Source organism: Euleptes europaea, chromosome 7, assembly GCF_029931775.1.
Source record: "Euleptes europaea isolate rEulEur1 chromosome 7, rEulEur1.hap1, whole genome shotgun sequence".
In the NCBI taxonomy this organism is placed as follows: Eukaryota; Metazoa; Chordata; class Lepidosauria; order Squamata; family Sphaerodactylidae; genus Euleptes; species Euleptes europaea.
Window position 1 is genome coordinate 57350766 of NC_079318.1, and position 23157 is coordinate 57373922.

Genomic DNA, 23157 nt, shown 5'->3' on the forward strand with positions numbered 1-23157 from the left:
AAAAAAAGAAATTCTTGGCTTAAGTAGATCTGAAGGAGGGATGCAAGGAGTTAATCGAATAATTGTTGTGAATAAATGAGAGGAAGCTTTAATTGCAGATTAAATTTGTCTCTTGAAGAATTACGGGGGCTGAAGAGTGGAGATGCCAAATTTTGGGACTCCTGGGGCACTTCTGCACTGCGAGCCTAAGAGATAAACTGACTTCCTTGTCCCTGTGCCAAGTGTGAAAAAAGATGGCGGCTTTTCCTTTCTATTATTATACTGAAGTAGCCGGCATCCTGATTGAAGCTATAATGGATTTCTTTCTACTGGAAAGCATAAGAAAAAGCCTAGGCAACTGAAACAAACCTTATTTGGCTCTCCACCTTGGATTTGTGTACTAAAAAGGAACACTCCATATCCCAAAATCTGAAGAAAGAAAATACTAAACATAGCCTTTTCTTTCAATAGTAAGTGACAGTTTTTGTTCATGAAGTTCTTGTCTTCTTCTTTTTCATTAAAAAAAGGCCTCTTCCTTTTGGACTCTGAAGTAAATAGATTTAATCGGGTAAAAAAAAGATAGCCCTGACCTGGCGAGCCCAGGCTAGCCCGATCTCATTAGATCTCAGAAGCTAAGCAGGGTTGGCCCTGGTTAGTATTTGGATGGGAGACCACCAAGGAAGTCCAGGGCCATGATACAGAGGCAGGCAAGAGCAAGCCATCTCTCAACATCTCAAAAGAGGGAATCTACTAAACAAAAACTATTCCAAGTTTGCTGGAGAAGAGGAGAAGCTCTACAAAATGAAGCTTTTGCTCCTTGATCACTAGATGTGAACTAGGGAAACTAGGTTTTAAACACTGTCTGTACTACATGGACAGATTTCCAATGTTTCCTTTATTTCCAGCCCAAAGTGGCTGACATCATTTGCCTGTATTTTATCCTCCCAACAACCCAAGGTCACCCAGCAAAATTCTACAGCAGGGTGGGGATTTCAGCCTGTGTCTCCCAGATCCTAGCCTAGCACCCTAACTACAATACCATGTTGACTCTCCTTTGAAGGCAGTCCTTTGAAGATATAATAACCTGGTCAGAATTCCTTGTAGGGTTATAAAATTTCAGGTCATTTGAAAAGAAGACACCAAAGACAAAAAACTTAAGAGTATAACAAAAAAATCAGGAATTAACAAAGGAATTTGTTTTCTTTCTACACCTGGATTCTTGTACATCACTTTGAGTGCTTTATTGCAATTCAAAAGCAATTCATAAGAATTTATGAACAGATAAACTAGGAATCCAAGTATGGATCCAAGCTTTGCAATTAAATTATTTTGTAAGCTTGGCCATCAAATTATTTTCCCCTGCCACTCTCAAGCAGCGACACTATCGGATGTCTTTCCTTCTGCTTTACTTGTGATGGAAGGCGAGTCACTAAACTGGTCTTTGTCCAGGACCTGGAAAATTCTAGCCTTCACAACAGAAAGTTACTGAACTGTTTTCATAAGGAAAAAGGTTAGTCTGCAGAGAGTTTATTCTGCAGAGAGGTACATTTCAGACTTTCCATTTGCCAAGGAAAAACTTCCCACTCACAGCTGCAAGTGGAAGAGTTTCTTTCTAACTGTGGGAGGCTTCAGAACCTGCACAAAGTGATGGTTTAATGAAGGTATAATAGAAATTGTTAACTTCCCATTTCTTTAAAATAGAAGTATCTATTGTATGAAAAAACAAAAAAAGGAAGATCTAACACTGAGATTATGTTTAATGGACCGCACAACTGAGACGTTTTCTTGGTATATTCTGGGCTAGGAATTAAAAAGAGCTCTCTCTCTCTCTCTCTCTCAATCCCCACTCCCCCAATTATCCTGGACACAGTCCCAGAGGTTTAGGTGTCTGGTGACAAGCAGAACCACATGATTCCTGGCTGGTAGGCAGCCTACCTTTGCAGCTCATTTTTCTGCAACTCATTCACCTTTCCAGCAAAATTGGTCACAAAAATATTATCTGAAAAACAGTGTCAGGTGGTAGCCATGTTGGTCTAGCAGTAGAACAGCTAGATCTGAATCCAACAGCACCTTTGGGGACCATGCAAACTTTCAAGAGTCAAAGTACTTTGTCAAAATTCTTTGACTCCTGAAAACTCACAGCCCGAGAATCTTGTTGGTCTCTAAGGGGTTACTGGACTCAAATCAAGCTGCTCTATATTAAAAACAGAAACAGTGCCTGCCCTTTAACAATATCTGAGGTTAACATAAAACTCTTGCAGCATGGAAGTTTGAATTTAGGGAGGAACAAAAAGAAAGAACATTGCTAATTAATATAACTTTAGGCTACTCAAAAAAGGTAATGGAATTTCTTAATATATATAGAAAACCTAATAGGGTTCTCTGCACTTGTTACTTTCCAAAGTGGAATCTGTACTTGGTAAGAGTAACAAACTTGCGTGTGCCCTTGAAACTGTACTGTGCATCTCTGAATGTGGTTATTTCCTGACCACCTGAGCAATCCCACCCCCTTCCAGGGGACTGGGGGGGGGGAGGCAGATGTGACATTCAGAATGCAACCTGTACAACCAGAGCACATGACAGTATCAACAGCTAACAGTTCATTAAGAAAAATCAGTTCGTGGCTAAATGCCTTTACCATCAAAATAAAAAGTTTAGTCAGAAACTGACACGATCAATTAAGCAAACTAAAACTGAATGGCAAGCTATGAAGCTTTGTAGAAATTTTGTTCTGTTCTTTACAGCAGATGAATGTTCACTTAGTTTAATATTATCTCCTCTAACCTCCAAGGTCTTGTACAAAAGGCCTTTTTCGCATGCAATATCCTTCTTCCCTGCAATAAGTTTGTTAAATTTTATTTTGTCTGGTCCATATAATCAGCAGCTACAATGCAAATTTCACTGGTGTTGTCTCTGAGCTCTTAACAAGCTATATACATATGAATTTCAAATAATCTTAAGTGTTAACCCATACATGATTTTCTGAACCACAAATGGTGTCCATGAAATTCTGAATTTAAATATGCAATAGCTTACCATAGCATCTCATGAGGAAAGAGTAAACTTTTTTCATATCTGGAAAGTCAGGAATCAGTTCTAACAATGACTTGATTTTATGAACCTAGAAAAATTAAAAACAAACAGTTTTTGGTTTTATAGTGGACAACTAGAGGTACGTGCAGGCAGGATTAGTGCAAGAGTTCATTTAAATAGAGAATGAGAAACCAGACTGCAAAACCCTCTTTGTCATGCCCCCATTCTTATGCTATATGAGCAATATAAAAAGAAATGATAACAATAAATACCAATAATATCACTCACACAATGGTTTCTTTGAGCTAAGCCTCCAAGCTACTACTAAGTTTGTGGGAGACTAATACAGCTATTCATAGGGCTATGAAGGAAGCTTATTTTGAAGAAATTGCTCAGAAAAACAGAGGCATGATGTGGACGTAGAACATTTGCCGCTCTCTGTGACTTATTTAAGCAATTTAGAAAACCATCAAGTCCATGAATATGAGAACATCAGCCTTTAATGTAATCCTATGTATTTAGGAAGATGAAGATATACAACACAATCTAGAAAATACTGTGGCCTGTTCAGAGGGTTGTGTCCTTAATGTTATTCTAACAACAAATGATTAAGCACTTATAAGCGAAGAGAAAGCAAGTCTCATCCGCATCTTGAAGCACAACAATTCCACACAAATATGTTACATGTTGCATTCTGAAGGGGGGGGGTGTCTTTTAAAGTAACAACGCATGTAACCTGTTTACGAGAAGTCAAGTGATCTCGGTAGTACGCTTTTTCTATTAATACCTTCTTTTAAACAAATTACTTGCTGTCCAAAACAGAACTATTTGGCTGCCTAACTGACCAAAGTTTCTCTTATAAGAGTACATGTTGGATGGTACTGAAGAGGTCCTCAACTTTAATTTAAAAATTCTTATCAGAGACACATAAGAATATTTTTTGTGTCCCACCTTCTCTTTGGAGGTGGGGATCATGTAAGTACAGAGCTAGGCTCTCTCTGGATTACAACATGAAATGCCTTGTGATATTCATTTGATTTCTATACTCTAGACTGCTGAAATCCTCTCTCTTTAAATAGGCTTTCCCTGCTAAATAACGGGGTATTTTCTGCTGGGTTTTAACCAGGAAATGCATTATTTTACCTGGCTTTGTAATCTGGTTTATATTGACTGATTTATTGATCAGTATGGGTGCTTTATTGCTTTATTAATGTTAGCAGTGTGTGATTTTTTTTACCATGCTTTGGGTGCTGTCTCAGTAAAAAAAAAAAAAGGCCTATACATTCTCAAATGTATTTATTTTATTTATAGTCTGCTTTTTTCTCTGGGACTCAAGGCAGATTACAAAGAATAAGTGTATCAAGGTATTAGGATAAAGGTAAAATAGACACATTCCTCAATTTGTTCTTTTAAAATACTGCAATTTCTAAACTTGCTGTTACAATTTTTAGAGATTTATATAGAACTGTGATTATTGATATCTGAAAAAATTATTTTGATGACATCACCTCTTTGCATGCTGAAATACTCTACAGCCAATTCACAATTAAGTATGGCAGCTTGCTTGGCGATTGTATATTTTAAGAGATGCTTGTAGTGAACTAGTAGTTGAAGTGGTTCTTCATGACCACAGTCTGCAATTTTAGAAACTACCATACAGTGTATTTTCCCAATATTATGCAAGCTGACATCAATATAGCATCCTCGAGTGAGAGATGGGGTGATGGTGGTGATTTCTCAATTGTACAACTCCCCCCAGGAATCCTTGCAGGTGCTGACTAATTTTCCTGAAAACAAACTAAATCTTCACAAGAAAAAACAATGCCAAGGATTTACACCACCACAGCATAGAAGTTGATAAACTTGTCCCAACAGTTGTGGCCTGGCACATATCATATATGTGCAAATACAGTTATCAGCAGCCTCTCTAAGGTAGATGTTAGCCAATACAAGAAGCACCTGTGAATTGCCCAAGCAGGTTCCCCTGCAAGAAGACACTATGTTTTTTTAAAAAAACAAACAAACATGGCAAGCCAAATTTCACTGAATACAGTAAAGAAACTGAATGCTAAATAGCTGTGAATGCTGGTCAGAGGGCACAATTAAGTGAAGATGCTGGAAAGAACATACAAATTACATTCAAGCAGAAAAGTTGTTCTACCTGTCCTGGATACTGGGATGTCCGAGCAATGAAAGCCATCAGATTCCTCTTTTGTTCACCTATTGCGCTGTATCTCTTTTAAGATGGAAAGAGGGAGAGGGAAGAGAGGAAATTAAATGAGCAAAAGCAACTGTGTTCTCTTGATAAATAAAACTAGCTAAGGTGAAAACTTCCAATTAAAAAGGTTTGGTAATAATGATATATTACTGGTTATTGCAAAGGCCTTAATCGTCGACCACGTATTAAAAACGTGCAGAAAAGGAAAACAAATGGTGTGCCATGCCAATTTTTTTTTTTTTTTGCTCGTTGGCAATTGCTGTCCTTGGCACAGTAAGCATTAGGTTTGCTGAAAAGGGGGGGGGGGAGGAAAAAAAGAGAAAAAAAATGCTTTAACATCCCACAGAAAAAGAGATTTAGGACTGTAAAAGAAAGAAAGGGGGGGGGGAGAACACTATTCCTCTCCAATTATTCTGCCAAGCATTCACAAGTGAGCTAGGGATCATAAGGTTAATTATACATTTAATAAGGTGTCAGGGAGATAACTGCTCGTTTCTTTATAAAAATTAAAATGTACAAAGCAAGTTCTCTTTAAAGTATAATTACCTACACTTATGCATACAAAAGGACTGATTTCAATCTCTCTATTTTATAAAAGGCTTTCTCTGCAACAGACAGCCAGTGCTCAAGAGACAAAAGTTAAACTTAAAAAAAGTTTGTGACAGACCCAATAAATCAAGTGTCTACCCCATCCTTGGAAACTATAACACACACACACACACAAAATCAAGTATGCCAAGCAATATTTTAGTTTATACTTCAAGGTGTCTTTTTTTGGGGGGGGGGAAGCACTTTTAAACAAAGAATAGCGCAAGACTTTCTCCGTCAATGCTAAAACCTCACAGTATAAGCTAATTCTACTTTGCAGAACATGTGTACACACAGGTGGCACTGTGCATTATTTTATAAGCTGATACTGTAGACATCTGTGAATAAAAACTAATTCAATAAGCCATTAAGAACGCACAATGTGTATAAAGCTGCCTTGTCAAGTACTTGGAGAGCTCAGTGAAAAGTTTATCGTTGGAATGGTAGAAAAGGTAGAATGGTAGAAAAGGAAGCCAAGTTGAAATCCCTGTACTTTCATTCATTATTAAATGTTTATCCTGACTCCCCCCTTCTCCGCCAAGCCGGAACAGTTATTAAGGCAAATAATTGCTTTATGATAGATGCCAACAAGAGAGGCTCCAGAGAAACATGCAATGGGGTTAATAGCATATTGGAAACAAAGAACTGTGAGCAGAAGATAGTTTTTCCAAGTTCATGCTATGCCGTAACAGAAGTTTCTACAGCAGCTCTCATGTTTCTGTTTGTGCAAGCTTTCACAAGCTTTTTGCAAAGGCAGATCAGCATATCTGGATTTAGTTATATTTTTTCATGCAATGTTCCATCCAAAATGTAAAACCACTCCTTCGTGAACAGGAGAACCCTTTCTGAGCAACGCATTTGCCATCCTTTCATTCTATGCTTTGAAGGAAAGGGTTCATCGCATATGCAAGAAATAGCTTAGCCACCCTTCTTCGAACATTAGAACGAACCAATTTGTGATGTGATGTCACAAAACGTTCTCTTAAAAGCTTTTAAATAGAACATGTATAGTACCACAGGTGTCTGCAAAGTACAGTTTAGTAGGAACATAGCAGAAATGTAGAACTGGGCACACAATTCAGTACCTCAAGTTTCGTAGCTGTTAAGAAAGAGAGGATTTATAGGCCGTTGTCAATGTCAAGGAAGCGAGAGAAGGTGGCTGAATAACAGCACATTCCTGATCCCAAGGACAAAAGTCCTTTGGAGGCCAGGAAGGTGCTGTGCTGGCGTTCAGGCCCCCTGCACCGGCATCAGCATTATTTGCGCCGTCCAGGATGGGCCAGATGCCATTGGGGAGGCCTGGACGATAGCCTCCTGGCGCTGCTGCGGCAACGCCGCCCAGGGATGCCAGCTGGGCCTTCTGCTGGAGTCCCACTGGCACAAAGGCCCATGCTGGCTTCCCGGGGGGGGGGTGTTCCCAGGGCGTGCTGGGGATGGAGCTGCCAGTAGGCAGCTTTCTGTCCACTTTTGGCCCTGCACACTAGCAGGGAGAACACCGTTGCTGTGCCTGCTTTTTTGCAGGCGCAGCCTCACTGTTCTCTATGGGGCAAAATGCCCCATTTAAAATTAAAAAAGCTGGAAAAAGGTTTTTTAAAGCCTTTTGTCGGCCAGGAAATGGGTTTGGAGGTGCCGTCTTGGTCACACTGTCTCCAGCCGCCGAAAGGTGAGGAATGGGCTGTCTAGTCAGAGAGTGGAGCTTCACTGCTCTGTATAGCTCCCTGCAGCTCACCCTTGACTATGTACATTAGAAGAAGGAGGAGAAGGAGAAGCGTTGGTTTTTATATACCAACTTCTCTACCACTTAAGGGAGACTCAAGCAGGCTTACAATCACCTTCCCTTCCCCACAACAGACACCCTGTGAGGTAGGTGGGGCTGAGAGAGCTCTAACAGAGCTGTAACTAGACCAAGGTCACCCAGCTGGCTTCGTGTGTAGGCGTGAGGAAACAAATCCAGTTCTTCACCAGATTAGCCTCCGCCGCTCATGTGGAGGAGTGGGGAATCAAACCCAGTTCTTCAGATCAGAGTCCACTGCTCCAAACCACCACTCTTAACCACTACACCACGCTGGCTCCAATTACATGAAAACAGCATAGTCATAATACTACATCATGTGTAACCTATATTTGCAACTTTTACAACATCTGAAATGTTACTTGGTATAAGCTGCAAATATACTGTATTTTTCGCTCCATAGGATGCACCTTTCCATAAGACGCACCTAGTTTTTAGAGGAGGAAAACAAGAAAAAATCTTGTTTTCCTCTTCTAAAAACTTGTCTTATGGAGCGAATGCTGGCTGGGCGCGTGCACGTCGGGATGGCGTGAGCCAGCGTTCCCCGCCCCGACGGCCAGCTGGGAGGCGGGCGGGGCCGCACAGAGCTGGCTGGCTGCGCGGCCCCGTCTGCCTCCCAGCTGGCCGTCGGGGCAGGGAATGCTGGCTCGTGCCGTCCCGACGCGCACGCGCCCAGCCAGCATTCGCTCCATAAGACGCATGGACATTTCCCCTCACTTTTGAGGAGGAAAAAAGTGTGTCTTATGGAGCGAAAAATACAGTAGGTTATGCATGATACATACAGAATTATGACTTTTTAAGAAGAGTCTCGCTTATAGCCTCTATAAATAATAACATTTAAAGTTTATTTTATTACAGCATGGATCTACCATAGAGTAATAGCCCAGGGGCCTGGACATGCTCAGTGAGACTACACGGCCCCTGTACCTCACCATAATTAGTTCTATTTATTTAAAATAAAATAGTTCTAAATCCACCTTTCTCCCTACATAGTTGAAACCCAGGGTGAGTAAGAACAAAGAAAGCAAAGTAAAAATAGTAATTCCTTTCTGCTCACTAACCTTTCCTTATTTTGCAAACTACAGCTTTTCCACCAATGCATACTTTGCTTAGCATCATTTCTCTCCCACCCACAACTATCAGTTAGAACAGCTGGGTTTGAACCCGAGGCACCTTAGAGAGCAGCAAGATTTTTGGGGTAGGAGCTTTTGAGAGTCAAGGCTCCCTTTGCCAGGTACCCCGAAAATCTTGTTGATGTCTAAGGTGCTACCGGATTCAAATCTAGCGGTTCTACTACAGACCAACAAGGCTACCCTCTGAAACCATGATCAGATAGTTATTTCAAATTCCCGTCACCATTTCTAAGCTAAGAAAATCAGGGCTTGTTTATTATGTGATCTTTAAATTTGTGGAGCCCATATAAAAATAACCCATATACTTACAGCACAAGGCGACAACCCAAGCACTGAATGTATAGTTCGCCTAATTATATAAGCAGCAGATACTGATCGAATTCACCACTGCCAACCCCCCTCCTCCCCCAATGCCACAAAACCTTCTGATGACTAAAGAGAGGGTTTTTCTTTCCTCTTACCCTTTAAAGTACTTAGCAGCTAAGCAAGAATGTAAGTGAATGTAGCACTATTTACTATCAGAAATTGGTAACAGGCCTCAATTTGACACAGGGAGTCTACACAAAAGCAGCAATCTGCAGGATCACTGTGATTGTTTGACTGCCACCTGCTGGGAAAAGACTTCCCGTCGGAGCCTGTTTGCGTACACTGCCAATGGCAGCTCTTATCACCCATGGTTCATTCTGCATATTTCCCAGCTTTATATTTAGCACTGTTAAAGTGGTATGAATGCCGTTGTCTCATTCCCTGAAGATAGCCAATTTAAGAAAAAACATGAAGAGCCTGAGGACCACCGGAAATCTGCATTTGTCAGAATGTGCCAGTGACAAATGCACAAATGCAGTGACACAACCAAGCAGAAAGCAAATGCCGCTTCTACGAATAACAACAATACTAATAATAATAGTAATAAGCCTTCAGTGGTACTCAGAGAAGGTGTTTGGCTATTCAAAAGAGGCAGTTATGGAATTAAAGAAAAACTACTTTTTGTCTGAAAATAGTTGGCAGCAAAGATTTATGGTATTTATCTCCAGCTTTTCAGCCAAAAATTGGCCTCATGTTGTTTGACAATTAAAATCTATTGCAATAAATGCAGTTATATCTTATCTCACTTTGGTCATCTCCTGTTCTTGGTTCTCCCCCCTCCCACCTACTCTGGAGCACAGCCCTCTTTCCTCTAGGATGCAGAAAATGGGGTGGACGGTGGGTGTACTGGAATCGGCATTCACAGCATTATTTGAATTATTTGAAGATGTTGGGAGAGGGAGAATGTTCTGCAAAGAGAAACCCAGCTAAAAAGCCCCAGCCAGATACTAGTCATTATTTCTGCAGTTTGGGACATTTCACATCTCCTGCAGTTTGGGACATTGATTAAAAACAAAGCAATACAAAACCAAACCAAACCAAACCAATACAACTCTGGCATGCGTCGCATTAATCCAGAATTTCCAATCTGCAGTCCAGGTCATGCGGATGGAATTCAAGACCAGTAACTTCAGCATGTTCTGTACATGGCCTTTGCCCATATGTCTACATTTAAGAACACCTCACTTTACTTTTGACAAGCTCAGAGCATTGTTAGCATTGTGCTGTATTATTACCTCTAGTAGAAATCTGGCATCGTCTACTCTTCCTGTATCGATATACTGAAGGAAAAGGTCTGTGACAGGCCTGTAAACTCCAAACTGATTAGCTAATCGTTCAGCCATGGCACTCACTGAAAAATAAATGATTGAAATAAAGTGGACAGTTACACAAGTAACAATGCATTTGTTTTAAAAACACACCAATAAAATATAGTGGCATTGAATAAGTAAGGACTTTAAGCTATTAATTTTTAATATCAGATATAGCAATTAAGGCAGATTATTTAAACAAACCCATCACAATAAAGCAGTATCAGAATGGCACACCAAAGAACGGGGGGGGGGGGGGGGAGAACAGCATTTGTGACCAGCACAGACAACAAAACCATTTCACAGCTGCTCAGTCAGGCAAACACAACAGAAAGAACAAAAACAAAAACTGATTATTAACCCAGCAAAATTTTTTTTAAAAATTAGCAAAATTCCCAAGCTTTTGAAAAACAGGATGAACTTTGTCTGGGATCTAAAAATACAGAATGTTCAGATGAGTTTCCCTCAGGAGGGAGTCCTGTAATTGGATGAAGCCACAGAAAGTTTCTCTTTAAGCAAACACAAATAAGTAAAAATGTCAATTAACCTGTATCAGAATGGAGGTCTAAATCACCTGGGGCAAGTAAGAATTGCCTTTAGAAGACTGGAAAGTTTTATAAAAGTTGCTTATTTTGAAACTTACATGGTCACAAATTATCAACATAGTATGTATGTGAAGGGGCAGACTAGTACAATTGAATGTATGAAACAGAATCAGATTAGCAGAGCAGGCCTGGAATCTACAACCATCCACTGAAGAAGCAGGAGAAAAGACTGCCTCAAGAGAGAGAATGGAAGACATCTCTCCTCGACCCGCCATGGCCACAGCTTGTTTTGAAGAGGAGCCTACTTCCTATGGGTACAAAAGATCATCTCCATGGTCTGGGCCCCTGAATAGCAACCAGTAGGAGGGGCAGCCACACTCAGCAACTGTGACCAGAGATCCTCTAACTGGATATGCCAGTCATGGAACTAGGGACCTTCTGCATACAAGTCACGTGCTTTGCTACTCAGCTACAGCCTCAACAGTTCTTGCTGATTGACTTGTGTGGCTTACATCTCTCCAAAGCCGGTTCCAGTTTTTCTTCAATCAACTTTCTGTACACAAAGCTGATGCTTGAGCTTGCCGTCTCCGACCTCAGTTTTCCAGAGGTGAAAAGAGGCTCAAGGTATTCCACGGCACCATCAAGGTTATTGCTGGAGGAGAAAAAAGAAATATCACACTTGTTTAGTTCCTAATCCTAAACCAATAAAGCAGGTGCATGAATGTTTTATTTTATTACTACATTAATATTACACACAGTAGCAATGCTAAAAGTACCTATGACTCCATTCATGCAGATATTGTCACAACACAAAGTGAAACAAATTTATGGCTGAGTGGGTAAAGTCGGCACTAACTCTGTTTCTTTCCAACCAAACTATGACCTGTTCTATGGCTGAGTAACTCTGACATAAATGTTGCCTTTTTTCCCTTCCTTAACAGAACAAAGATGACTGCTGGTTAGTTCTTTGAAATAGTAAAAGGGCAAAAACAAAACATCAAGAGATAGCACCTGAATAATTAATATAGAGGACCCAAAGAGTATTTTTATAATATTAAATTAAATATTTTCTTGAATTTTTCATAGCTGTCCTTTTGGATGCAAACACAGCCATATTCGATGTGAGATGTTTAACTGCTTTGTCTACTGCACACACTCGCTTTGGAGTTATGCACCATAAGAGAGTAAAAGTATGAGAAAGTATTTGTTGTCATAAGAAATAAAAACAGTTTATTTTGCCCTTGATAAAAGTAATATATACAAAAAAATTCATATGCAAATTTTTTTTTCACGGAGGGAATATTTGAACAGGTACCAGTTCTTAAGAGACTGACACTTGTTACAGTTTTGTGATGAGCCTGGAACTAACAATCCACAAAGGTACCAGAACTCCAAAAGAAAGCAGCATTTCCTCTCCAGGAGCTAGCAGGTCACTTGTTGATAAAAAGGAAATCTGGGCAAATAGCTATAATTGGGTATACTTTGTAATGTAACGTCACCTAAAATTTAATATGCTTTAGAAGTGGGCAGGATGAGAAACTACTGCTTATAGTCTTTTTGAGTCTGGGGGCACCTTTGGAATTCTAACACAAGGGGGGTGGGCCCAATACAGAATGGCTGCCACAAGAGACAGAGCTATATGCCCACCCAAAGGAAACCCAAGCCCAGGGGAGAACAGGTAATATAAAACACTTGGAGGGCATCAGGGAAGTTTTTGGCAAGTGCCACGGCACCCATGGGCACCACTTTGGGGACCCTTGCCTTTAGAGTAATATTGAAAATCATGTTAAAGACTACTGGTCAGACAAAGAGTCATACATGCCTAATATAAAAAAAGCAAATGAAGTTCCCTTGAAAAAGTTTCCATAGGAAAATTGAATGGCTTATACCTGGGAATCATTTAAAAGAATGGCAATCAAATAACTAGTGTACACTTTAAAGTTTTCAGATTTTATGTATGTTCTTTAAAAAGGAGGTTTCCAAAGATTCCATTATAAAATTAAGCTCTCACCTTTTCTTTCCAAGTTAGATTCTGCATGTGAACCACACCTTTGTAACTCTGAAAAATCACACATGCACCCTGCTTATATAGAGGGGTGCCCCACAAATGTAATGCTGACATTGACACAAAGAAAAACCTTACTGATGCAAAAAGGAAAAAAAAAACTTCCATTGGCTTTGTAGAGGTTTGCATTGTGTTGTGAATTAGAACAGTTACAAGTCACTGCAGGCATCAGCCTAAGAAGGGGCACCGTTTAGGTAGGCAGAATTCGATAAATGTACATGTTTGACATCATTAGCCTACTCAAAGTTCACTTATCCAGTAATAACCTGCCAGCTTCTGCATTTCATTAAATGGACTCCAGTCTCCATTGTTTCCCGGAAAAGAAATCTCAATGGCAGTTATTTCAGCATCCATTTAACTATAATGAAGATAAAGGTTATTTGTATGCAAAGAAAATAAGGTCACCATATTGTCTTTTTTTTCCTGCTTGTAAAACAGAAGCAATATCCACGAGAAGGGGCTTACTTTTTGATGTGAGCCAACACGGTGTTATTGATGAAAAGCATATGTGACAATTTAATAAAACCGCTGAGGTTTCCCATCATCTTCTCAACTGCGTGTATGCTTTCCAGATCTCCCTTCTGAGCCAAAGCCTGAACGAGACGCGTGACTGCGAGTCGAGTGGGCACTTTGCCACTTTCAAGAAGGGTCTTGAGAGAAGACAATGCATCTATTGAGGAGAATATGGAGAACAAAAAGAAAGCTCTCCACTCAGATACAGAAACTTTGGTCTTCATATAACATCATAAATTTAAGAAGCAAAAGAAAGAAAAGGACAAAGTATCCTGAACCCTCTTCAGTGAACAAGAAGGTAAGGTTCTTCTGAGCAACATCTAAAGAAAGCAATCATATACTGGCATATTACACATATAATGACAAAACCAAGGTTTGTTATCATGGAAATGAGGGAATGTGGGCTCCCTCCCCTCTCTTCCCCTCAGGCGTGGCTATGAAACTGACCATAAGAAACAAATAATTTTTTTTTTTGTCCAAATCACATTGGCTTTGTCCAAATCCTGGTCTGGACAACCAAGAATAAGTCTGGACAAAAACTATGGGGCAAATTTCATGGCTATGTACAAGTGGAGTCCACGAACAGAGATTTTCCAGACTTGTTCCTGTAAAGAAACCAACCATGGTTTGTCACTGCATGTGAATATAGCCTATGGATAGCTGTTATTTTAATTTCTTGTGCCTCATACTCAGCCTCAGTTAGCATTTAGTTTTTGTTCTTGGGATAAGAGCTTCCAAAAGTAAAACCCTTACATGACTTCTTGTTTTTGTTTAAAAGAACATCCCACTCTCCAAAGTGTATTACAACTTTATTTAGTAGTCTGACTATACTTACATACAAAACAGTTCTAAAAGTGAAATAAATAAGCATATGCAGCTACATTACAAAAAAGAAACAGTTCATATTAAGTATTATTAAAGGCTTGGGAGAACAGGACAACTTCAACCTGGTCTCTACAAAACAGTAACAGTAAATGAATTCTACAACTAGGATAAGGCCACAAAAAAAGGTCCTCATTCTGGTACCGTGTTTTCCCGAAAATAAGACATTGTCTTATATTTATTTTTCCTCAACAAGACACACTATGCCTTATTTTCGGGGGATGTCTTGTTTTTATTACCGTAAGTACGGTATGTGTCCCGAGTCAGCGACCTGGGGCGGACCCTCTGGACTGCGCCTTGTCCCCACCACCACACCCGGCCCTCCGGGAGAACCCCAACGCCTGGGAAGGCAACCCCACTTACCAGGCCGGGGGAAGAGGAGGCAAGGGCAGCTGAGCCCGCCGGCGGCGTGGGTGGATGCAGAGCCGGAGGGGGAAACGGGGGGAGGCCAAGCGCCGACCTTGCACCTCGGGGGGAAGTGGGCCGGCCCGAGGCAGACGACACGGGTCCCGGGGGTGGGGGGACAACCCGGGGGACCCAACAGAGGCCAAAGCTCAGCCCCGCATTCCAGAGGGGGAGCGGGAGTCCACCGCGAGTGGCGGTGGATCGCAGGGGGAGCCGTCAGTGGGAGAGGGGAGAAGACGAGGAATGGGAGTGATCGCCCCCTGGGAGGTCGGGGCGCGAGTGCGGGAATAGGGGAAGACTGAGCCCAATGGCCCATGGAGGGTGGGGCTCAGGGGAGTTTAGTCTCCCTCTAGCCACGCCTATCACTATGTCTTATTTTCGGGGTATTGCTTATATTGCGCAAATGCTTAGAAATCCTGCTACGGCTTATTTTATGGGTACGTCTTATTTTCGGGGAAACACGGTAGCTACCTATCTAAGCTTCTCAGATTGACAGCACACAGAGAAGAGTCTCAAAGGAGGACCTCCACTGAAAGGCAGATCCATATGGCAGAGGGCTGTTTTACACATCGAATCCCCACAACTGGACTTTGGGTTATGTCACAAATGAATTCTTACTACAGAAAACTACAGTGCAGGGGTTGAAGAATGCATCATCGTAGAACCAGGGCCCCCAAACTTTTCGAGCCTGTGGGCACCTTTGGAATTCTGACACAAGTGTGGTGGGGCGCAGCTACAAAATGGCTGCTGCAGGAAGTGCAGGCCACCCTCGAAATGGTTGCAGTGACCTTTAGTCACACCATGAAGACACTTGTGTTGTGGTTGCAGTTGCTGTGAACAAAACATTTTTTAAAAAACCTGCACAGCCAATCACATTTCCAGTGGACAATAGCGCCACCTGGTCCCACTCACTTTCTAAAAACACTTGGCGACCAGGGGCAACACGTTGGGGACCCCTACTGTTTAACAATGATGGAGACGCCTTCCTGTTGGTTCTTGGGTTTAATTCCTAAAGAATTAAAGGCTGGTGTCTATACATTACAAGTTAACACCATTATCTGTAGGTAGTCAAGTTTTATATATGTGGAGGTAACGATCAACCTTGCTAATAGCCTGCATATTATTTGTATGTGTTTTCCATTGATGCTGGGCATCATCCAGCATACCTGTACAAAAATGGGACAAGCATAATACTTAAAGCAATCGCCATAGACCACAGACCTTCTATTTAAGGAATGGAACAGGAGATGACCAGATCTGCTCATAGGTGACATGAAAATGATTACCATTCATGTGTTTTTGCAGCTCAGTAAGGTGGAGCGGGCCCTTACCTGGATGGCCCAGGCTAGCCTGATCTCGTCAGATCTCTGAAGCTAAGCAGGGTCAGCCCTGGTTAGTATTTGGATGTGAGACAACCAAGGAAGACCAGGGTTGCTGTGCAGAGGAAGGCACTGGCAAACCACCTCTGTTAGTCTCTTGCCATGAAAACCCCAAAAGGGGTTGCCATAAGTCAGCTGCCACTTGACGGCACTTTATACACACACACAAGGTAGAGAGGTAAAAATCTTGCTGGTTCTATAACTGGGCCATGCCTATCGTATCTGGTACACAAGTCTTAATCAAAGGCCTGTATTTATGGATTTAAAATCATGAGCATCCTTGTTACATTCCTCAAGTTCTTTTCACCAACTAATTCAAATTAAAAACAAAAAACAAAACAAGCATCTAGGCTGTCTCTCTACTTTCACCACCCCCTGTCCTACTTATAGTGCATTCCTAAACTAACAAGCAAATACACACCAGATCCACTAGGGATAATGCATTTGTTTTTACTAGATTTGTTAACATTAAGCATAAGAACCATTTATATTTCACAATCACTCAAGAGTGAACAAGAAGAAAATTCTGCTGTATGACATTCTGGAAATTTATACAGGTGTTTAAAAGGAGTTTAAAACAGTCTATTGCGCTCTCCCCAGCATTACAACATATGCAAAACCTCTTAAATTAACTACCGTATTTTTCGCTCCATAGGACGCACCGCTCCATAAGACACACCTAGTTTTTAGAGGAGGAAGACAAGAAAAAAATCTTGTTTTCCTCCTCTAAAAACTTGTCTTATGGAGCAAATGCCGGCTGGGCGCGTGGGCGTCGGGACGGCGCGAGCCGGCGTTCCCTGCCCCGACAGCCAGCTGGGAGGCGGGCGGGGCCGCACAGAGCCAGCTGGGCACGTGCGCGTCGGGACCATAAGACGCCCCCCCCCAGCTGTCTGTCGGGGCGGGGAAAGCCAGCTCGCGCTGGAACAACGCGAGCCGGCTTTCCCCGCCCCGACGGCCAGCTGGGAGGCGGGCGGGGCACACAGAGCCGGCTGGGCGCGCTGGAACGAGGCACACAGAGCCGGCTCACGTCATTCCAGCAAGCCCAGCTGGCTCTGTGCGCACATTCGCTCCATAAGACGCACAGACATTTCCCCTCACTTTTGAGGAGGAAAAAAGTGTGTCTTATGGAGCGAAAAATACAGTACATGGTCAATGGTTTGGTAATTTTGAATCTAGGCTGGCAAAAGACACAAAAAACTAAAGGTGTGCCTCCATGATCACCACCACTGTTATTCATGTCATTTAAATTTGCCCCTAATCATTCTTGTTCCTTGTTTGTTCTTGTATTTTTCTTTGGGGAATTGCAATAACTACATACAAAGAGCAGAAAACCAATGAGAGGAAGAGAAGCAGCAGGGATAAATCCAAACAATTTATTTACGGGATTCAGGTTTTTCAGCTTTTCATTTCAGGGTGGAGGCAGCATGCCTACACACAAGACAATTTACTTATGGGTAAATGCTTTTCTCTCCACCATCCTGTTTCAAGCATCAAGCTGGTAAACCACCTGCAAGTATGTTTACTTGCAAACCGCCATCATACAACAAGTTTCAAGAGGACATTTCTCACAATGTCTGCCATACACTGAGAAGATCACTGTGGGTACTAAGTGGATGCATATAAAAGATCTAATGTGCTGCTTCATCTATTTTAAAAAAATGCACATGCACAATACTATGTTTAATATTACAGTATTGCAACTGAGAACACAATCCACATAATATATTTTACTAGGACCAACCCGATAACACAAAACAGGAAGCAAACTTTCAAGCTCACCAGAACATTTCATCAGGCCAGGGGCTACATATTTAAAAAAAAAAATGGAGGGGGAAAAGTAGCTTTTTCCATGTCACGTTCTTAAGACCTGGTCATGCAAGCATTTGGTGTAGATGCTGTGCTGGCTTGTTGATTTGAATTGCTATTAATATTAGATTATAGCACAAGGCCTTCATTTTGTATCAGATGCAGAGCAGATCACAACACCAGCTCAGATCATCTAAAGAATACAAAATCTCCTAGGCAGCTTAAGAATAAGGGAGATTCATTCAAAGATAGCAAGGGAGACTTAGAAGATGTAGCAAAAGACTTGTTCTTCCAGCAGTAGCTCAATGTGTCAGAGGGCACTCAAGAGGGTAAATCTGGATGTGGGAACCATAGCGATATCGGGGGAAAATCGAGGGTGAACACCAACACATTTGGATTCAACTCCCTGTTCAGCGCAAAGCCAAGGTGATCTATGCAGGAGTGAATCAGTTCACTAGCAGCCTCTTGTTATTTTCTTTTACAGCAGCAGCTGGAAGGGCTGGAGCCAAGAATACACAAAGTGGACTCCGGTGACCTTGCATTCCAAGGCAGAGTGGGCCCAAGGAGCTGTTCTGTCATTTTTGAAGTTGTTCTTAGGGCACCTTATCTGGCATTGCTGGTATCACTCAGGGCTAGGGCCGTAGCTCAGTGGTAGAGCATCTGCTTGGTATGCAGAAGGTCCCAGGTTCAATCTCCGGCATCTTCAGTTAAAGGGACTAGGCAAGGAGGTGATGTGAAAGACCCCTGCCTGAGACCCTGGAGAGCCGCTGCCGGTCTGAGTAGACAATACTGACTTTGATGGGCCGAGGCTCTGATTCAGTATAAGGCAGGTTCATGTGTTCATGTGACATACTCTGCACAACAACTCACCCCAGGAGCCTTTTGGATCGAAGGCCTCTGACAATTTTTTTAATGTTTCTGGAATAAAAATTAAACATGTGGCCCAAACCGTTCTCCTGAGCCAGCCTTTTCCCAAGTCTAGTAGGCTTCAAGAGATGTAAGGGCACAAATCTGGGTGACGGAACAATGAGGGGTGCTGTCAACCCTTGAGAATGAAGGAAGGGGAGGTGCTGAAGTTAAGAGAATGTGATGGTCTATTGAAAAGGAGCTGTCAGGCAGCAGGAGGAACAAAAGGAAACGGAACCTGCAAACACGACTACTCAGTGGCATGTGAAAGTGCTGTATCTCCAGCCGACTTGTTGGGGTTCAAGTCAAGATTTTAATTACTGGAATTAAGTCATAAAGGACAGGATTTAAATGTACCCAAGCTCAGAATTTTAACAGACACCCCCAATATGACCTTGAGTCAGTATTTCAAGCCCTTATGGATAACACTTTAGATCCAGAGGGAGAATAGCAATTGAATGGGATGCAAATTGAGCAGATAAGACAGAACTGCGTATACATCTCCAAATGTTTGTTTTAGTAAACTATCTTAGAAAGATTCCTCTCCTGGATGTCAAAATGGCATTATTTTGGAAGTCATACATTCATTGAAGTAATAATACTGGATATTTGGAAAATGTTCCTCTGCCTAAAACAATTCATGTTTAAAAAATGGCATCTGAAACAAAGCAAAAATTAGAACTCTGTCTAGGAATATGTAAAGGCACAAATGCTAATCAAGCAGCATTCATTCCAAAAGTAACGGTGTCCAACTCTACAAAACCTATTTTAAGGGATAAAATTTCTGCAAGGTTATGTTATAACAACTTGGAATTCAGTAGCCCTGCTTGTTCTGTTAAAACCATCACTGTCCATCCTCCGCAGAAGCTAAGCAACATGTGTGGAAAAGAAGAATGTGGACCAATACTAAAAGTTGTCCACTGCTGCATTCCCAAGGCATTTATTTTAGTCACCCAACATTTCCGTTGCCATGCAATGTAAGATTTAAAGAAGCACAATGTATGTTTCATTACTGTTGGTATTGCAAACTATTAAAAAGTATTAGATTAAGGTTTTTTAAAATCAATATTATAATCATTTAGTGCACAACTGCGCACATTTAACACTCAATTTAACTCACTTGATATCTTGCACTACCAACACAATGTGCAGGAAGAAACTGCTGGGAATTGTTTCAGATGCTCTAAAGTATGTTAATTTCCAAAGCAAAATGACTTGTGCTGTGAATTTTAACGCACTTGAAAGCCTGTACTTTCTCTCGTTCTGGAGCACAAATTTTGCATGTCTGAAGAGCTGTGATTCATCTTAAGAAAACCCATCTTGTGTTAAATGGAACGGAAACTGGACTAAGTGGTCAAATGACAAGTACATTCATATTCAAGCTGTATTATAAATGCATGTACAGTAATTTACGTCTCTCAGCTACCACAAAAGGCGCTTGATAAGCAGGTAATTTGCTAAATGGACTCCTTTATCCAAGTATTCGAAGGGCGTTACAAGAAAAATCTGCAGAGGCATTAATGTGACGTAAAGGTCAAGCATTGTGACATACCTTTCAAATAATCCCGCCTAACTTGCGTTATGATGAGGAGGCTGCTGGCAGCATCGTTCAGCACGAAGCCCTTGATGTGGGTCTCAGCGCTAAAAGAAGCAGACATTTAGAAAGGAATTACTGACATGCTTCTGATACGATAATAAATGGTTGAGCACCAAGGTGAAATTATAAAAACTACTGTTCGTATGTTAAAAATATTGCTGCAAAATATCGACCTGGAGACAGCTTTTGTGTTATCCTGTCAATGGTTATAGAAGGATAATTTTTTTGTGCATTCTGACAGATGACAAAGTTGGAAACGAGCAACAAAAGAAACAAAGTACAAGATTTTTTTTAAACAATCGGTTCAGATTCTTGAATGCTGACATATTAGATGACGAAAATAACTGCATGCCCTGCATTGTTCTGCTGTATCCTAAGCGGGATACTTTTTCTTCTTTTTAAAACAGTCACCATAATTATAAAATGTAAAACTATTCTTTCCACAATAAAAAATGAAACATTTATTTTCAGCACTGTATATTTTAAATATAAACTAAAGGGATATTATGAACCAACACCATATCATTTGGCTGATTTAATTTTCAAATTTCTGTCATCTAGATGTATACAGGGTTTTTAAAAACTCGACATATTTCGTTTGCTGACTTAAAATGAAATTTCAACTCATCAGTTCTGTATCTCTTACAAGGCAAAAAAATCTTCATAGGTCTATAGCTGCAAAAAGGGCTTGACTTTAATAATAACGGTTAAACCCTTTCAAGAAATATACATTCAGAGCCGACTACCAAATTTCCCCTTTCTCCTTTTGTACCTCCAAATTCCCTCACCATCCCTAATGAAATTTTAATATGTCAGGATAACTGTACAAGGTTCATAGAAATCTCTACTCTCACGAGCATGTGTACGGCTGCCATTCGTCATATCAACAATCAAGATAAACCGAGGTGATCATCTTGTGGCAAACAACTGAGCAGCCTACCTACTTGAACTTATGAGTTGAGCGGATTGGGAGGTAAGCAGGGTCATTGCTAAATCATTCTCCTCAATCCCAAGAAAATCCTTCATTGAGTACACAATATGACTATCCTCTCAGTCACTTTCAGCCTCTGGGGCCCACAAATGCAGTCATTGGACTCAGGATTTTCTTACTCTCCCAACCAATCCCCTTAATCCCTGCCTAAGCGCCCATTGCTCAGTTCCGCTTTTTTTCTTTGTCCCATCTGTCAAAGCCCTTAAGTCAACAATTCATGCATGAGACTGTAAATTACATGTAACAAAGGATTTACTTTCTCCAATCTTCCAATCTTTAGTGTGATTAAATAGATGTTACCTACTATTACAGAACTAATCCCTCATTCCAATACTACTACATTTCTATTTTAGAACCATACCTAAAATTCATTAGAATCCTAGATGTAAGACTCTTGGCTGACCATAAGCATCAGAAAACTTGAAATTTCTTAAATGTATATGTTTACAAAAAGAATCGCTACTAATTTGATTTATCTTGTACACCAGGCAAATATATTACTATGCGGTCCGACAAAGAGGTATCTGGAAGACCCATATACTCTCTTACAGTATATAGTTGAGCAGACAATGCATTCATCTTCAATTTGTATCCACATTCCTTCAGAGATAAAACAGATGGCCATGAAGGATAGTCTTCTCAGGAGTGTTATCCAAGCTATGGAATTACTTTTACCTTGCCCCTTCATAATGGTACTATCATTTATTGTCATCCAGTACCAGAATAAACTACTTTTATTTCAGTAAGTTTTTAAATTAGGGGAAAACCCCTATTACCTGATTATTTTATTTGTTGGTTTTCTTAGTTTTACTACTGATGATATTTACTACGTTGACATGTGTGTGCTTAAACTTTTGACTTATGGGTCACGAATGACTGAAATGTGCAGAATCCTTCTACTTTATGAGTAGTATAATACTTTTTCAGGCCCACCAAGTTAGCCACATGAAATCAGAATGCTTTCAATGTTCATTACACTATTGAGAAGTTTTAACCCCTCTGAGTACAGAATTTGCTCGTAGGCTCTGGATGCTTTGTCAATTTATTACTGATTATGCTGCCATTATTCTTGAGAAAACAAAAGGCAAAACCCCCTAAAGACAGCTATCAAGTATAAACTGGTAAAAATAGGAAGAGGGTTCACTGTCTTTCACTCCCTCTTCTGCAGAACAGCTAGCTATTAATGGAGGGATGGGGCCAGCTGGGTCAAGCAGGCCAATGGAAAGGGCCTCCCTCGCTCTTTCTTCTTTTTTCAGTACTTAGTCTGCCACTGTTAGGGCTGTCCCATTACATTAAATGAAATTAAAAGAATGGCCTGAGGCATCCTTCAAGAACAGCCCAGACTGGCTACCAGATTTCTTTTCCTTGACTAACAGATTGGAATATCATGTTATTTCACTACTTACAGTAAAGCAAGTGCGCCCGTAGTGGCTCTGCATTGTCTATAAATCAGTAATGTAAGGTGTAATGAAGTAAATAAGGGGTTTACATGTGATAGCTATTTATCTTTGGCAAGCGGTGTGCACTGGATCTTGCGTAAGGGAAGTCACAAGGTAGCCAGAGAATTCTGGCCTTCAAGTGCAAAACGCACACCTTGTATGGCAAGGTTATTTGTTCTTTTTTGCACCCTGGGCAGCAGAAATATTTGT

The 23157-nt window shown here is 41.0% G+C and overlaps 1 protein-coding gene across 1 annotated transcript in view; it reads right to left on the reverse strand.

Annotated features, from left to right (window-relative positions):
• LRPPRC (leucine rich pentatricopeptide repeat containing) overlaps window positions 1–23157 on the reverse strand; it is a 116335-nt gene that overhangs the window by 1473 nt on the left and 91705 nt on the right. The window contains exons 34-39 of the mRNA XM_056853382.1: window positions 20473–20561; window positions 13495–13699; window positions 11477–11616; window positions 10345–10460; window positions 5174–5248; window positions 3016–3100 (exon numbers count right to left, since the gene is read on the reverse strand). Of these exons, the coding sequence (XP_056709360.1) occupies window positions 3016–3100; window positions 5174–5248; window positions 10345–10460; window positions 11477–11616; window positions 13495–13699; window positions 20473–20561 (710 nt within the window). The remainder of the gene's footprint in view (window positions 1–3015; window positions 3101–5173; window positions 5249–10344; window positions 10461–11476; window positions 11617–13494; window positions 13700–20472; window positions 20562–23157) is intronic.